Here is a 19,584-nt window from a genome sequence, read left to right as displayed (position 1 = left end):
TATATATATATATATATATATTTTAATTTTAAAATACTCCACTTTTATAAAAAAAAAAATACATAATTGTCCTTTTTTTTTATCGATGTTGCTCATCGCAATCTGGAGATGCGACTTGGTGAATGAGTTTTTTTTTTCATTTTAACAGATGGTCACATCTTGATGCGACCTTGTACTAAGACGGTTTTTTTTCTTTCTTTTGTGTCATTTAATGAATATTTATATTTATTATTAATTATACTTATTATTATTGAATAATTTAAAAATAATTAAAACATTTAAAAATTTAAAATTTTAAAATACTATTATGAAAAATAATAATAATAAATTTAATAATATCATAAATTTTAATAATTATAATAATAATAAGAATAATAATTTTAATAATAATAATAATAATAACAACAACAATAATAATAATAATAATAATAATAATAATAAGAAAATTATATTAATACATTAAAATAAAAATACATTAAATCAAAAGAAAAAAAATACATCAATTTTGAGTAGATGTGCCAGCAGCGTTTGGACAATGTTTCTTAGTATGACCAAATTCCCGACATAATCCGCACTTTCTTGTGACTCTATCTGTAGTGTCCATTTCTGTTATAATGCGTTTGGTCTTTGGGCGACCTTTCTTGACTCTCTGCATTAGTGGATTGTGACACACGTTAACACCTTCATATTGTGGCCAATATTCTTCGTTTGGTATGGGTTGGAACACTTCATTGTAGACTTTTAGTATTATTTCCACCTTGTACACATCAAGTATAAGGCTCAAATAATCATATTTGATGCTAGAACATGCTGTTATCACATGTGAACAAGACATATGTTTAGCTTGATATTTTTCACAATCGTACCACTTGTTAGAAAGATTTACACTGAAATGACCAATTGGTCGCCCTTATCTTGGAACTACTATTTCATGGACCATGAAAGTATGGTTACTCCGATCAAAACTATCGACTCTATGACTATGAGATTTACGTATTTCCGATTTTCATAAAAGTCATGCATGTTTCTGTGTATACCTGACTAGAAGCTAAAATTGATGTATGTTGTTTTGCCATGGTTGGAAATAGTGTACTATTTTTATAATAAGTTGATTGGACCAAAGCAATGATGGGAAGGCTGCGTGGTCCTTTTAATATTGCATTCATCGACTCCACAAGGTTGGTGGTCATCTGACCCCAACGGCTACATCCATCAAATGCTTGAATCCAATCTTGTCGTGGTATGTTGTCTAACCATTTCAAAGCTTCTGGATTTACAATGTCAATTTCTCTGCAGTAGTATCGATATGTAGACTCATTGATTGAGTAACCTGTATTGAAACAGTAGACAATGCATTATTACACTAATTATAAAACTTAATAATTTAATTTTTCATTAATGATAAGAAGTAAGAATTAAATTATTAACCATAGAAATAACTTTTTTCTTGAAAGCATTATCCTTAAATTCCCTTGCAATATTTTGTGAAATATGTCGGACGCAAAACACATGCTTTGACGGATGATGTTGCCACCCATTATTCGGATTATTATAAGCACTCTTAATTATAGATTGATGTATATCGGAAATCAAACAAATGTTGGTTTGTGGAGTGACGTGTGATCTCAAATTTCTCAACGACGGGAGAATGTGCATTGTTGTTGCAAAACTGGACATGGTATCGTTTGACTTGTGTTGCTCCAGATGCACCTAGTGCATGGATATGTCCACTTGCACAAAGGTAACTATTGCACATAATTTTTATATATTTTTATTTTTAAAACTTATTATTTACCGTATTACTAATTTTATTATATTTTTATTTTTTATATATTTGACATATTTAATTCCGGGGGTCTAAATTTCAGTAGAGATCCTCACAACGATATAAAAGGATACCAGAAAACAATCGATCATATGATGGTTCAGGAAGTAATATATTCATTCTCATGTAGTTGCACTTTTAAATTTTTTTATATCTCTTAATATTTACTTTAGCCTATTTTTTTAACATTCAGTTTCGTTGGAGACTGTATCTCGGGTTCCAACACGAGGTACCCGAACAAGAGATCAATACTTGGACTGCATGTACCTATCTGCATTGTTATCATATCATCGAAAAACATCATGCAAATAGAGTCGTACTTTAGTTCAGCTTTCATCAACAAATTTCGCAACCTCCAAAAGTTATGACGCTCTACCATGAGGTCGATATGAACGACATTGATGATAATTGGAGTGTGGTTTGGAAAGATGATATTCAACATTGGAATGAACGTCAGAATTACATATTGCAAGGTCAGTATGTTGAAGGTGTTTTACGCCACACTAAAGAATATATGAATTGGTTCAGACATCACACTAAATTATATATATCTGTGGAAAGATACCTGCGTGATCCACGTTTGCAACCTTCAACATATCCTAATGTTCACTCTACGCCTCAATCAATCCCACAAAAAAATACCATGCACCAAACACCGTCTTTATCATCACTACAACATCTTCATGAAGCTGCAGATATACTAACTCAATACTACGTTCCTTCAGTGCTAACAATACCAACTCCCATTAATCCGATCGAGTGGGAAATTTTCTATAATTTGTTTGGTACTCATTGCACAACTCTTGAGTCGGTTTATGTTGTTTTTGATTTTATGTATAATGCCGAAACTCAAAATTATACAGAAGCAGGTAGTAATGGTTCTAATTCACAAACAGATTATAACTAGGATCAACCACAACAACCTTAAGGTGTTCAAAGGGCTAGACGAGTTCGACGACCGCGTAGATGTGAAACTAGAGGTCATTTAGATGAAAATAATTAATTTTAATTTGATGTATTTTTTTTTATTTGTAGTATTTTTTCTTTTTTTTACTGTATTTTTTTCTTTTAATTTAATGTTTTTAATTTATTTTATTAATATAATTTTCTTTTTATTATTATTCATATTATTATAATTATTAAAATTTATAATATTATTAAATTTATTATTATTATTTTTCATAATAGTATTTTGAATTTTTAAATGTTTTAATTATTTTTAAGTTATTCAATAATAGTAAACATAATTAATAATAAATACAAATATTTATTAAATGACAAAAAAGAAAAAAAAATATCCCAGTACAATGTCGCATCTCCAGGATGCGACCATCTGTTAAAATGGAAAAAAAAAAAAAAAACTCATTCACCAAGTCGCATCTCCAGATTGCGATGAAGAAAAAAAGTGAGCGATTTAATTTTTTATTTTATTTTTAAAGTGGGGCATTTTAAAATTAAAAAGAAAAGAAGGGATATTCATATCAAAATCCCCCCTTTATCATTGAATATATATGCAATATCATCCATTAAAAAACTTTATAGACTAAAGGATTAAAATTTCATTTTTAGATTATTTTTTTAAAATTTTAAATTTTTGTGAAAGAAATATTTATAATGTTCTAAATATAATTAAAAAAATTGAAGAATACATATAAGTTGGTATAAAAGTATTGGAACAAAAAATGAAAATATAATTTTTTTGGGACTAAAAAGTTAAAAAATATTTTATAAAAATTAATTTTAAAATTTTATAAAGACTAAAAATATATTTAGCTCTTTTTCTAATTTAGGAACTGAGTAACTAAAATTATGAAAAAGAAAAATAAATAGACCAAACATGCATTTAATTAAGTTTAAATTTTACATGAGTATTTTCATAAATGATAAAATAGACATAATTGATCAATTTACATAATTGTTGCACAGATTGCATTTTGCTGTGTTAAACTACATTCAATACAATAAATCGAATTAATGGTTGTTTTCAATAAATAAGCATGCATGGTTTGTCATAGTCATGGTGATTCCATACCCATGTGCCTAATAACCCAAAATAAATGAACATTGATAACCCTCAAAGATTGGAACAAATTAAAGGGGGCAAAGTTGATGAGCTGTTTCTCAAGTGATGTGGCCAATATTTCACCACATATGCATTTTTGACCCCAGCATGAATTATATAATTCGATAAACAAAAATCAAATGATTATTTTTAAACTTTTTTTTTTTTTTTATCTATGCTTGCTATGAGAAACTCTTATGTATAGCCACAAGATTTATTTAGATATATCACTTGGTCGTCACACACAAAAATTAAAGAGATTAAAAGTAATTGATGTATATTTTTTAAATAAAAGTAATATATTGGTGTATATTTTTCTTTATTTGTGTGTTTAAATAATTTTTATTTAAAATTAAGTATTTCTCGTTAGGTAGTATCATGTATCCAAGTCTACAATTTTTCTACTATAATTTTCATTCTATTAAAGGTGTAGTTGATTTTTATTTAGATCATTTTTTTTATATTTATATGAGCAAAGGCTTTATTAAAATGGAGTATAAGAACTACTACATTATTCCATTTCATCATCGGAGTTTAACGTTTTGAATTAAATGATTCTAAACATATTCTAGAGAATTCATACACCAATTAGAATAATTTCAATCTAAATTCCTTCTTACCTAAGAAATAGTCTTCATATGTGCAACAATAGATGCATGTATGATTCATAATTGACTAATTGAAACTAGTTTTGTTGCAAAGTAGCCATAAACACCACACAACGAGAGAAAAAACAAATTATAAGATAAAAAAAAAAATAGATAATGAATAGTTTCATCATGTTGTAAACAAAGCACACAACTAACACAATAGTTAGAAAACATAGTTGTATTTGATAGATAATTAATACCCGTGTCTTATAAATTTTTTCGTATAATGTTATTTTCCAATTGTTACTAGAAAACGGTCTTATATATTTTCTTTAATTTTAAAGTGTTTACGTTATTTTTGTGTTTGATTGTTTTGTTTTAATTTATCCATATTTGTTTTTTCTTTAAGTTTAGTAGTTGATCATATGCATAATCGAATTCAACGAATCAAAATATTTGAGATTTTATTTGAGAGATTGTGTGATGTGACCAAATTACCAACTCTCATGAGTTGCAATTAATCTCAAAGTATAAAAAAATTATATGAATAAACACGGTTACCTTTTTCCTTTTTAATATGAAATTTGTGTTTTGGTTGAAAATGTGGTATTTGCATTGATTGAGTGAAGCATTGAAATCTTGAGTTGATTGGAAAATAATATATTTTATGATTGGGACGTAATGCAAGACATATTTTATGAACAATATAATACTATATATTTTTCCTTGTCAAATCACACATTGTTGTCTTCACATTTGTAGTGCAACACTTATAGGGTCCATTGATATAAAATATACTTTTAAGAGAAGTGGGAGTACATGATTTTGTAATTATTGTATGATGATTATTTGTTCAAATATATTAAGCTTATTAACGATTGTAGATCATTGATGAGTTTACACAACAACTATAAAGTTAACAAATAGTAGTGGTTATGTTCTTACTAAAACATCAACATCTTATGCTCTTTACAATAGATTTTATTACATTCTTAATTGTATTTCTCCTATTATTATTAATGAAATATCTTAAGTTTGATTGAGTAAAAATCCATGATTAAAATATCACTTTAAAGTGTTCTTTTAATCCGACATTATTTAAGCACTAATCATACTAAAAGTGTCTTGTCTCACTACAAATTTTATATTTTATTCTCTTAATTATCATCCACAATATCCTTCTTTCACTCTTTATCTACCAATTTATCACTCTTGCTTTCTCCATGTACACTTAGATTTTTGTAGGCACATGAAATTGATTTTCCTTCTAATCATAATGTTTACTATATATTTTTCATAGATCTTCTTCTAAGTGTGTTTATATTCCAAGTTCCAAAATGAGACATACTTGAAGTAGCTTCTTTATCCACCATACTTTTTTTCGCTGCATCCAAACAGTGATGTAGTGATCTCAAACTACACATCACTCTACCACAAATTAGAGGCAATTTAAAGCATTAACTTAGTATACAAAAATTCTTTTTATTCAATAAGCATGATGCAAAGAACCAAAAATGAAAAAAAAAAAAAAACATGGTGAAAAGCTCGAATACTTTGACAAGCTTGAAATTAATTAATTTATTTCTCAGCCATATATATCATATTTACTGGTCCATGTATCTTTATCAACATATATTTATATGCATTTTTTATTTTATTTTAACAATAAAGTCTTATCACTCAAAATTCAGCAGACAAAAGGATAAAACAATAGATAGGGGGACCATATATTAACATTTATTTTCTTGGACAGCCAACCATCGAACCGCACTTCTGTTTCAGGTAAAATTAATAGTATATCCTCCCTCTTGTCATATTATTTTAATCCTATGCACACTATCAAAATGTACCTCCACAATTACTTTTATCATTTTCACTGCAAACTGTGTCATCCTTTTATATTCTTTTTAGAATAATATATAAATAAAAATATGTCCAATTATTTGAAAAATTGTCCGTGTTTTAGGTAAAAAATAAAATAAAATATGTTAATTTTTTAAATAGTTTTTTTATTTATATTTTATTATAGAGTAGTATTACATTACTTGGCGGATACAATGCAAATTATTTCTCATAATAACTATGCCATTTGTAAAATAAATTGTATTAAAAAATTGTTATTTTTCATTTTCAATTCAATTTTAAGTTTTCTTTTAATTGTATCATCTAGCTTTTTTTTTAGATAAGCACACAAATTATTAAAATTAATGAGTATGAAGGGACTCTAACCCATTAATATTATGTGTATTATTCCTCACGTTACATTTATAATAATTGAAATACATCAATAATTAATAAGGATAATTTGATATTTTTTTTTATTTGTGTGAAATGGTCAAATAATATAATTATTTTAGAATGAATTCAATATATATACAAATTACAACTACTAATATAAAATTTATAAATATCATATATTTATTATTATAAGTCATTTTAGCAATAAAAAATTTACGGTACTAATTTTGTTGTATATGAGGTTTTATAATATCAATAAAGTATTAATTCTTTTTTTCTTCTTGTTATAATCATTATTATGTTTCATTTTCAATTGTTGTAATTAATTTGTTTTAATATGAGAAAGTAAAGGTAGTTTAGTAAAGATTGCTAGTAGAATATTTTCTTAGAAACCTTTGATATTGGGTCATGTAAATTGATTTAGTGTATATTTGGAATTAAAATTCCATCCATTCGAACTTGTGATATATCGTGTTATTCTTGAAGCTATACTTTGAGGTGGCTAGTGGTTGAGGCAACCAGACAAAATTGTTGAATTGTACATTTTTTATTGGATAGACTACTTTTGACAAATTTGTGTTTTAGGTTATAAGGTGGTTTGAACTTGTCTTTTGTTTGAGTGTAATCTTCTCAAAAAGTGAATTGATAGAGTTGTGGAGGAGTCATTCCTTTCTTTGGCATTAGATTGAAGAGATATATGGATTTTTTTAATTCAAGACTTTGGTTTTTTTACAATTATGATACCAATTGATGTAATCATGTTGAGAATTACATGACTTTTTGCGGTAAAAATCTATTAAATATTATTTCTTATCAATAGTGATGGTCTTAAAGACGTTAATATGCAATGATTTGAGATGAAATTTGAAATTTTTATTTTTTGAAATTTAAGGTGTGTGGATGTGTGATCCAACTATTAGGATATTTAAAACAAAAAAATTATGAACTTGGGATTGATTCTCTCTAAAAATAATAATTTTGGGATTGATAATAATAAAATTTATGTTTTCATGAAGGGAGAAAATAAACAATCTCTAGAAGTTGTGCTGTAATTGGCGCTTTCATTAATAGGTCATCCCTACTAAATTCTTATGTCTGTATATTTTATATATTGAGATCAAATTTAATAATTAGACGGTCAACAAATAACAGGATATAGGTCAGACACGTATTTGATGTTTCATTCACAATATACTAATTGATTGTAGGATGGTAAAATAGGTCAATTCAATTGGGTGATTTATTTTATCTATCATCTTAAATTAAAGATGTTGAATTGAATATTTGGATTTGTTTAATTAAATAATCCACTAAAAAATGGGCTGAGTACAGGACGAGTTAGTTGGCATGTCGGATCGGGATAAAAAAAAATATTTTTATTTTTTATTTTTTTTATGACTTTTTAAGTTGTTTATTTATTTATAACTTTTACTAACTGAAACAAAAATCAAAAGATTCAAAGTGGTCCATTGAATTATTCAATTTAATTAAAAACTTCAACCTAAATTAAAAAAGCTAATAAGATCATAATATATAATTTCATATTCCTAATACAGAGTTCAACTCTATAGTGAATTATAATATTTTATTTTATTAAATTTTATTTTTTATTTATTAGTATTCTGTGGCGATAAGTAGATTATAATAAATTTTTGGGGATTTTTAATATTGATAAATTTATTTTGAGATTTTTTTTTATGTTAAAGAAGACTTTGTTTTGTATTTAGTTTTATTGATTAATTATGGTTGCATTTATTATTTTTATAAAATATTAAAATAAAATAAAAAATATTTTTTTGGAAATCGGCACGAGAGGGGTAAGTTGATACTTTCGACTCGACCTCGTAAGTTAATCCGCCCCAACTAGATTTTTAGCGGGTAAATGACGGTCGGACTGACTTAGTTTTCCATCCCTAGTTGATAGCTACTTACACTTAAAAGTAAATAATTTGCTAATTTAGATTATAACACAATTGAATTTAAGATTAGCTGAATTTTCATTAGCCAAAGTAAGATCAGGCGAATGAAAAACATCTAAATATGAATCAGTTGAATTTTTCTCAAGTCTGCAAAAGTCCACAAATATTGTGAAAGTGTAATAATTAGTCAAAACTCAATATAACTTGATAATTTGACAATTACATTCATATTCATATTATACGTTTTTAGCGCCACTAATAGAGAGACATTGTATGAGCAAAAAAAACATGTGTGAATGTTGGTAATGGAACATGTCGTCGAAATAGGAATCAAGAGGTGACCATGGGCTGCCATGTATCCTCAACAGCAAAAACAATCACGCATTACATGTGTTAATAACCAAACAAGACTAGATTTGTCTATAAATACTGACACTTGTAAAATTTTCAGACACACTCAATCAATCAAACAAATTTTTATGCATTTCATCTCTATTTTTCTGTTTTACTTTACTTTTATGCATTTCTTAGTTCAGTAGCTAAAAAATACGCACTAATCATGCTTAACACTTTTTAGAGTAATTAAGAAACTCATAGCTAAAAGACCAAGTTCATTCTTCAGTGTGATCATTTAAAGAAATCGAAATCGAAATTTGGAGAAATTAGCTTATACCTCAATTAATCTTTAAGTTCCGACAAAAGTAGCACAAATGTGCTTAATATCATCCATTTCAAGAGCTCAAGTTTAGTACAAATTAGTTTAAAAATTGAACCATATAATTTATTAGTATTAGATAAGTATACTTCATTTACAAAGTATAAAATTGCAAGAACTCACTAAAGACCCAAAGCAGACAATACTGCAGAGTTGAGGTTTAAACATTGGATGCCTCACACGTGCCTAAGTTACATATCTTTGAGCTCGTTAACCACTTGGAGTTATTGTTCAAATACACCAAAAAGTATCCGGTGATTGAAAATTAATGCTAAAGGTAGTTTATAAACAACACTTGTACTTCTCTAAAGAACAATACCGCAAACATGTGGTGTTACATACTAGGGGTTTTGGAACATTGGTGTCTCATATTGGTTTCTAAACTATAAGTCTTTAATCTCGACTTGAGACTATTATTTTAGTACACTAAAAAGTCCTGTATTATTTAGAAATCGAGAATAAAATTATTTTTTATTGAAGAATCCAAAATTATAATATTTTAACCAAAAAGAAACAATTGGAACTCAACTAATAAAATCTGATTTTTTTAGGCACTATGTATATCTATTCTAAGTTATTATTTTTAATTAAGTAAATAATAAAAATATTGATAAAAATAATTTATTTATTTTTTTCATTTATAACTTTTCTCTAATTTGAATAAAATAACATAATACAATGTAATACTTGTGATGAGATGTAGAAAGTCATAAATAGATAAAAATCAACTTTGAATTCAAATCTTGAAAAGCAATAGTAATGTGACATAAAACCAACACCAATAAAGTCCATAATAAATGCTTCCTTTATTGGATGTTTGTGAATACAGTAAAACTCCTCCCCATCTCAGAAAAATAACACTTTTCATATAGAAATAAAGTTAAATCCAAACAAATTGATATGAACATTTGATGATGGATGCTATCATAGACTTATTTTTTCTCATAAGAGTACCTCATTTACTTTTACACAATTACAAATACATATACATTTATAGGTAAGGTCTCTAGTAAACCATCAATAATAAACCACTATGTAGAGGAAAATCAATGGCATTTGACAAAAATTTGAATTTGAAGAATATGCTATATATTTATGTGACTCACATACATCTTAAACATATACTATATATGAACCAAAATACAGAGTGCCTATTAGTTAAAATCAATCAAAAGTTCAAGATATAAATAATTTCATACTATTTCAATACAACTTTGATCTTCTACGGTCCTGCAACAAGTGTAACTCTTAGCCATTAGATTAATGTAACTAAAATGAGACTATATTAATTGCACAACCATAGAAATCTAGATTTGTACAATTCTACATTAAGTCCAATTTCATCGTCTAACGACTAAAAAATTAATACTTTAAAATGAGAGATGAAATTAAAAATCTCATCCATTACACTAATATGAGAGATAAAATGAAATTGGACTTATTATAGAGCCGTAGAATTATTTTTATAATATTTATATTAATACTTTAATATATCATAAACTTTTGATTGATTATATCTATAAGCACAATGCATAGCTAAAAATCTTATCAAAACATTGGTGAATGAGAGGGAGAAGAATTGACTAAATTAAGAATACTATTCCAATAGTTATTGTTATCTTCGTAGAATTCACTACCACTTCGACCATCGCCATCACCGGTGTTAGATTCTCCTCCACTATCTGACAAACTCAAATCTTCCGAGTTTGTTTTAAGAAGAAGGTTAGTAAACCCTTCTTCAGCAATGACATCATCTCCAACAACACCTCCATGATGTAAACTCAATTCTCCTTCCATTGACATAGTCAACTCATGAAGATTAGATGTAAAAGTCAATGAATTTTCATAACCTTTCCATTGAATATCATGATGATCATCACCACCTTCTTCTTTCACAACTCCTGTCTCACATGAACTTGAATTAGTCCCTACAAATTCAATCATAGATACTACATTTTCATTTTCATTATTGTTATTTGCATTTTCATTATGATCATTGATGTTGTTATTTGCACCCCCAACTCCATCACTAGTCATAGTTGGTGGAACATTCTCATTAAAAGATAAAGTAGAAGTAGGAGACTCAAGATTGTTTCCTTGATCATTTGAAGCCCTTAACCATCCTCCATTATTATTATTATTATTCCAAACCTTAAACACATCAAGAGAATGTGATGATGAAACCATAGAAGGGGGTGTAAATAGCAATGTTTGTTCATCTTCTTCTTTGTTCTTGTTGTTTGAAGATGAAGATGCAAACAAATGATGAGAATTTCCAAGTTGGTGATTATGAATTGAATGTGAACGAATTTTTGATTCTCTAACAAGTCTAGCTTCAGCTTCAAGACGAGCACTTTCCCATTGGGCCATGTGACTAAGATTTGCAGCTGTTTTTGATTGACCATCATTTGAAACAAGAGTATCATTTTTTGGCTTGTGAGTAATTGGGTCAATTCCCATTTTTGTTAACCTTTTCTTAAGATGTGTGTTCCAATAATTTTTTATTTCATTATCTGTTCTCTTTGGTAAGTGTGTAGCTATAGCTGACCACCTGATTAAAAAAAACAAAACATAATACAAACATACCACTAAATGTCAATGCTATTTAATAATTAGCAATACTATATAATTCATCAACTATACTAAAACATGCATATTTTCTTTTGTTTTTTAGTTGATTTTAGTTAAAGTTGTCTTCTATAGTACACATCATATGAGACCAATTCTACAAATTTTGCAACTCAATTTTTTATATCAAATTTTGCCATTCAAATTTAGTACAAAGGTTAATAATTAGTTTTTATTAGTAGTGACATTATATATCCCTTTGGTTAATATATTTTAATAATGTATAAAATGTAACATAATTTGTGTGAGAAAATGAGGAGTGTGGTTAGTATATGTTCTATAGAGCATAAGAAATCACAAGCAAGAGCTATGATTTTTTGTTTAGTGGTGGATGGTGTAATTATCATTTTGTAATTAAAGGTTCAACTTGAACAAACTTGGATGTCAGGGAGAAAATTTAAGGAAATGGCAGAATGCATGATTTGAATTATTTGTTGGAGATATTGGAATAGTTTTTTTTTTTTTTTTTTATTGAATTGGTTGAATAGTTAGGTGAAGAAATTGAGGGGACATTGCATTTAAGACATACCTCATAGCAAGGGAATTGGAAGGGAAAGAAAAATAAAGAAATTATAGCCCCCACAGAAAATGAATGATTATAGTAAGTGCTGAGTAAGATTGGGAACAAAAATTAATTGAGCTGCCACATAATAATTGTGGCATCTTTTAATTTGTTTTGTAATGAATTTCAGAAAGAAAGAAAAAAATTAAAGGATAAAATTGTAGAGGAGAAAATTATATCTCAATTTACATTTTTAAGATATTCAAGATCAATGTGCTTCCAAGAAAATGATAGAAAAAATAACAATAATTGTAGTAAACAAGTAAAGATTTAATTCATGTCAATGTGAGTAAATCATAATTGTTTGATTTTTTAAAATAATTTAACTTTTATATATTTATATAACATAAAATTAGTCATGCATATCATGATTTGTGATTGATTGATTGATTGATTGATTAATTATTTAAAAAAAATATACCGACAATGTTTCAAAAAATTTCTTAATGAATAAAAGAATGATAATTAAGAGAGTGATGATGAATCAATCATAGAAAAAAAAAGAAAAAAAAAAAAAAAAAGATGCAACACAATAAGGAAATATACCAAACCTGTTCCCTAAGAGAGCATGAAGTTGAATAATGGTTTGTTCTTCTTGCAAACTGAATTTTCCTCTCTTAATATCAGGCCTAAGATAGTTGGTCCATCTCAATCTGCAACTCTTTCCACATCTTTGAAGTCCTATAATTAAAATTTCACAACAATATTTATTTTTGTCTCATTTTTTGCAACAATATTAATTAACAACACTAAAAACATGTTGTCTTATTTTTTTTCTAAAAAGAACACTAATTATTAAAAAACATGTTTTATACATATGCTAGCTTATCAAAGAAAAGATAATGAATGAATTACCAGCTTTAGATGGCAAAGCACGCCAACTTCCATGACCATGTTCTTCAATATAAGCTAAGAGTTTTTGATCTTCTTCTGGAGTCCATGGTCCTTTCTTTAAACCAACTTTGTCACAACATGGTGATCTTCCCATTTGAAACACTAAAGAGTATAGTGGCTTTTGAACTTATTTATATAGCACACAACAAAGAAGAGAAGGAAAAAAATAAAGAAACTTATATAGAAGAAAAAAGAAAGAAGGACAATGAGAGTTAGTAGTAAATGAAGAGATGGACAGAGAAGAAAGGTCAGCGGAATAAATGGGACATTAAACTAATTAATTTAACTGTGTATATGTTAATGTACTACTAGTATGTTTCTGGAATATCATTGCAACTTATAACTCTATGTACCCTTCACTTCCAACTCTAATTATCTATGCTACATATTTTCAATCTTGAGTTTTTTTTTTTTTTTTTTTCAAGATATTGTAGATTTAAGTTCGATATTTTTAATTATTAATTATAAAGTAAAAAAAATATTTTTCTTTTTTATATTATTTAATTTCAATTATATAGTTCGTGAGATTTTAAACGAGTGAATTTGATTTTATTCTGATTCTAAGAAATTTTTATTCATATAATAATTTGTATGTATTAATTTTGATTATTCAATCTCATAATGTTAGTTGATATTAAACATATTTGATATAAGTTTTTAATTTTAAATAAATGATAAATTTTACGTGATTGCGATTTAAAACTTTAAATTAATAAGTAATACAATTTTTTTTTGTATTCGGAACATTTATGACTATTTTGTTTTTGTTTTTGTATGGATGGATACAATGACGGATTTAAAAATTAAGTGATAAAACGACTGTTTTGTTTTTTTCTATTATTATTATTAGAAGGGTTGAATTTTAAACCAAAGTACACCAATGAGCTATCAAGTTATAGCCATAATTTGAAGAGGTGCGTCACAAAGTATTTATGGCTTAGTTAAGGCCGGTTTTCAATTATTCATCAAATGGGTCCATCTTCCAAGTTTTCTCTTTTGTCTATCCATTCATCAATGTCTCTGCTTAGTAGGAATATTATTTACTTTTTTATCATTTTATTTTACATTATTCTTTTGTTAAAAATAATAATATTTTAACTCATTCTTATTTATCTTTATTTTTTCAGTCAATTTAAAATGTAGACTAATTTACAATATTTTCTATATTAGTAATAGCTAAACAGATAATGTAATTTTAAAATAATTTGTATCTTTAAGTTATATACTTTGTTTGATTGTTTTCAATCGGTTAATTGGATAATACTCCTCAACAAATGGTACCAGAGTCTTGGTGGGTGCAGAAGTGGATTCTGCAGGTGTTGATTTTTGTATTGAAAGTTGTTCTAGCAGAGTAATAAAAAGGTGGATCCCATTGATAATAACAAATGTACAAATATAAGATGTGCAAGACTCACACTTGAGAGTGAAAATGTTAGATTCAAACGTAAGTGGTTAAGTCTTACATCGACTATAAATGAACTAAATATTAGATATATAAGAGAGATGTCTCGTATACTTAATACCTTAAATTTTTGAATTGAAATGTGGTGTTAAAATCTCAAAAAATTATAGAATATTTGACTATTGTTTGAGAGTTAAGTTTTTATTATTATCTAGCAAAATCAATATTATATTAAATAAGTAACAAATACCACTAAAATTTGTTGTAGTAAGTCAAATTATGAGGTCTGCATTGGACCAAGATGATATAAAAAAAAACATCAAATTAGATAGAGAAAAAAATTTAAAGACAAAACATAAAATCCTTTTTCTATATTTGTCACTAAATATAGAGATGAAGTAATTAGAGATAGGAATTTCATTTTATACATCTCTAATTTTCATCGATAATTATAATGTTTTTAGTAGTGTTGAAGACACTCAAAGGTACTAGCTACTAATTAAATTTTTTTGAGAGAAATCAATTCAACATTTTAATGAGTTGAACCTATTAGCTATTGAACCTAACTTAATAAACTACAAATAAATTGAGTCACAACTCTAGCCAGCTTGACTGAATTATTCAAGTTCTATGACCCTAAATTTTCAAACTCAAATTTAAATACTTTTAAGTAAGTAGGTTTGACCAAAACCTTGACTAAATATAGTCTTGTCAGTCCTAACTTGGCTTTAAGTTTGAATAATAGACTCTTCTCATGGCAATAATTAAATCCATGCATAATTTTAGAGAGATATCCATTTGAGGTCGGCTACACCTATCTAAAGGTTACAAAGACTACTTTCTTCCATTTTCTGATTTGTATATGGTTGCTTAAATGTTATTTACAATATTATACTTTGTTCTTAAATATAAAATATTTTTCATAAATTTTCTTAATTAACCTTTTTTATACAATTTTATTTGTATTTTCAACTGTATTGGTGTTTCTATAAGTAAATTAGTTATTTTTCTATCAATATACTTTAATTCATTTATATATTTTAAAACCAACAATAAATAATAATAATAATAATAATAATAATAATAATAATAATAATAATAACAACATTAACTAATTCACCATTTTTAATGATACACTTGTAAAAACATATCTATTGTCAAAAAAATTAACACAAAAAAACAACTTTCTTAATTTATGTGATTTTGTCTTTAAATTTTCATATTAAAGAATGGAGGTAGTATATTATACTCCCTATGCATTTCACATTCTATTTCATTATTTCACAAATATCAATATATATATATATAAAGAAAAATAATAAAAATTTTATTAAATTATTTTATCAATTATTAATGTATTTATATATATTTACTATAAATATAAAGTAAAAGATATTAAATTAAAAATAATATGAAATTTTATTAGAGAATATAATAGAAAAATTGAAAATATTATTTATTTTATAATATTTTTTTACAAATAAATCAATTGTTATAATACGGAAAAGGATATATATATACCCATACTTTTAATATATAATCTCTTTTGTTGTTAGCTTTAATTATTTTTTCCATTATTCAATGGCACATATATATAGACAGTTCAATCCTACAAGTATTTAACTAATGGACCAACATTTGATCTAGCATCAGGATGAGGTGACGCAGAAGACTAAATAAAAGTTATAAAATCCTTACTTTTTACATTATGGAGCTACAAACACTAATGAATTAGCTAGGGAGAGAAATAATTTAGAATCTATATTAGTACTATGGACTCTATTTAACTTGGAATTCATGAAAGCACTTAGCTATATTAATAAGGGAAAAAGGAAATAACTTAGCTAAAACCAAGTTGGCATCCACTAGGGTTGATTAATTATGGACTTTAAATGACACTCTTTAAGTCATCAATTAATAACGAAGAAAACTTGAGCTGCCAAAAAAGGTGAGGACTTAAAGTTTATGACCAAGGGTGATTTGGATCAATGGATAACTTTTTATAGTAACAATTTAATTAGGAGGGGTATTTTGGAAATTTGATATGAGGAAGTGAAATTTATGAGGGTGGGGGCTTAGGCTTGCGGCAGGGGATCTTGAATGATTTGGTGTATGAAAAGACAAAAGAAGGGACCCATGATAATTTTTTTTTTAACTAATATATTGATATAAAATTAACATAAATATAAATTCGTCGAAAATAAAAAATAATGAATTTAAAAATAAATTTATAATATTTATATTAATAGTATAAAATAATAAAATATTTATAAATTAATAAAATTAAGGTGATCAAAATATTTAAATTTTTAGATTTGTAATGTTGAAAATGCTGAAGTCATTGATTTAATTTATATATATTAGATCAAAATTAATCTATTAATCTGAATAAAATAAACACCATATCAAAACTGAAAAACTAAATATTATGCGTAACTGAGGAGATAACATAAAAATATGGAGAAAAAATAAATTTATGTAAAAATTATTTATTAAAATAAATAAATAAATAAAAATGTGAATGAGTGATTTCAGAAAAAATTGATCCCACATCACCTCTCTTGTGTAACTGAGAAGAAAAAGTATTGAGAAAAAGAAATTGTAACAGCAAGTTAGAAAAAGAACCAGAATAACCTAACCTAACACATGATGAAAAAAGAGTTACTCGTTATGTTCCATAATACTTTTATTAAATTATTTTTATTAAATATTAAAGTCTTTATATTATCCTAAAGTAAAAAATATTAAATTAAGAGCAGAGTATATAATATTAATTATATGTTACAATTGAAAAAATTTATATTTTCTTTATTTCTCAATATTTTCTATATTTGTAAGAAAAATTTGTCGTAAAATAATTGTTATTTTTTGTTTTTAAGGTAATATTAATTACTTTTTATCATGTATACTCTTTAGTGGGGAAAAAATTAATAAATGTTATATTATTATTATTTTAAAATGACAATTATTTTGAGATAGAGAAAAAATATAAATGTGACATTTAATCTCAAAATATAGAAAATATTTTGTTTTTGAAATGGATCATCATTGTGTGACATAGAATTACTACCTCTCTCTTTACATGTAAGATCCTTTTGCAAAATTTTCTTGTTTTTTTTTTTATAAGGTAATTTTCAAATAAGTTTAATTGTTATGTATATTATTAGTGTTAAAAAGTTTTACACTATTATTAATCATAATCATTAATCATAAGTATAACTTTAAAATAATTTTAAAAAAAAATTCAAAAAACTTAATGTTATAACAATTATAATTAATTAAAAGTGTAAAATATTTTTACACCGTCGCCGTATATAAATAAAATTATTTTTAAATTATAAGACATATTAATTATTTTTCACAAAAATACTCTTAAATAAATTAAAAAATTAAAATTTATTCATTTCTCTTTATTAATAATTGAAAGATAATTTTTAAAAGAGAATATATATTGTCAACACATTTTAAAAAAAAAATATTTTTCTTAATACTTATGTTTTAAAAAAACTGTAATATTTAGAGAGAGAGGAAATAAAATAGAAAAGAGGAAATAAAATAGAAAACATAAATGTGAATGCTTGTACGTAGTGCGTGATGCAAAGGTCTCATGGATCCAACACTCATATTGGCTGCATAAAGGACAATGGGGACATCAACTTAAATTTTCTTTGATCGTTGCCAGCTCTAGTCTTGTAATGGTCCAACATAGTCTTAATGAACCTATTAAATGAGTGACTATTACACATGTCAATGTTATACAAGTTTCACATGGTTGATATTTGTCAAAAATAAATGAAGATCACGAGTGAATCAACTAGAGAAGGTCTTGTAAAAATGCATGGATTAAATTGTAAAATAAAAATATTAAATAATATAAAATATATAGATTTGGTTATGTGGTCAAGAAACTTTGGAGAGGTAAATCTTTGGGATATAGATATTTCTTAAGGATCATCTAAGTTACCAAATACTATCTTTTAATTATATCGATTATAAGTAAAAGTATTTAATTTTATATTTATTAAGAAATTTAATTAAAATTAATTTTATTGGTCTCATAAAAAAATGTGCCTTCATTTTTTTTTTTTATAGAATATAGTATCATCTTAAAAGTACAATTTGTTAAGATTAAGAAAAAATAGGGTAAGCATCCGAGTTTGTTGCATTAAGAAGAAAAACTAATAAAGAAAAAGGTTGTTATTTATAATTCTACTAGCTTGATAGTTTTGGGGAATATAGGATTGAAGTGTTGCTACCATTGAATAAAACTGCTAAAATTTGTATAATTTGTGTGTTCGACACTCCTCAATGCTACAAAGCATGTAAATGTCAATCATGTCAAGTTTGGAGATGAAGGGGTGGAAAGTAGGAGGAGGCAACACATTGGTAAGAAAATATGTAACTTGATCTTTAGAAGAAATAGAAAACAATCGGAAACACCACGCTAAATTGTCCCTACAAAATAAAATTATATTTCAAACTATTTAATTTGTTTGTGTAATATTGGTTGTAATATGCACAACATTTTGATTATCACAATACACATTTGAGTCATGATGAAAAGTCAAATGAGTGTCACTAAGAAGATAAATGATCCAATGAATTCACAAGAAGTTATGGACAATGCACATCAACCTTATAAAGAGTTTGTGATATTGTTTGTTGTTTCTTGGTATCATGAAAAAAGTGTGTTTAGCGATAGGTAGACCTTCCATAAAATTTTGACAATATTTTGAATTATCGCAATTG

General features: G+C 26.1%; 1 protein-coding gene across 1 annotated transcript; it reads right to left on the bottom strand.

Moving 5' to 3' along the window:
* Window positions 1-10,136: 10,136 nt before the first annotated feature.
* Window positions 10,137-13,742, bottom strand: LOC101493467 (transcription factor MYB106). Its single transcript, XM_004489354.4, has 3 exons — window positions 13,395-13,742; window positions 13,091-13,220; window positions 10,137-11,900 (listed from the first exon to the last, which is right to left on the bottom strand). Exons 1-3 carry the CDS (start codon window positions 13,525-13,527, stop codon window positions 10,898-10,900), a joined length of 1,266 nt encoding a protein of 421 aa, XP_004489411.1. The 5' UTR covers window positions 13,528-13,742; the 3' UTR covers window positions 10,137-10,897.
* Between the last annotated feature and the right edge of the window lie 5,842 nt (window positions 13,743-19,584).

The sequence above is a fragment of the Cicer arietinum genome, chromosome 2, assembly GCF_000331145.2.
Source record: "Cicer arietinum cultivar CDC Frontier isolate Library 1 chromosome 2, Cicar.CDCFrontier_v2.0, whole genome shotgun sequence".
NCBI classification, from domain to species: Eukaryota; Viridiplantae; Streptophyta; class Magnoliopsida; order Fabales; family Fabaceae; genus Cicer; species Cicer arietinum.
The sequence above is the reverse complement of the archived record's forward strand: the minus strand, read 5'-3'. Positions and strand labels throughout refer to the sequence as shown.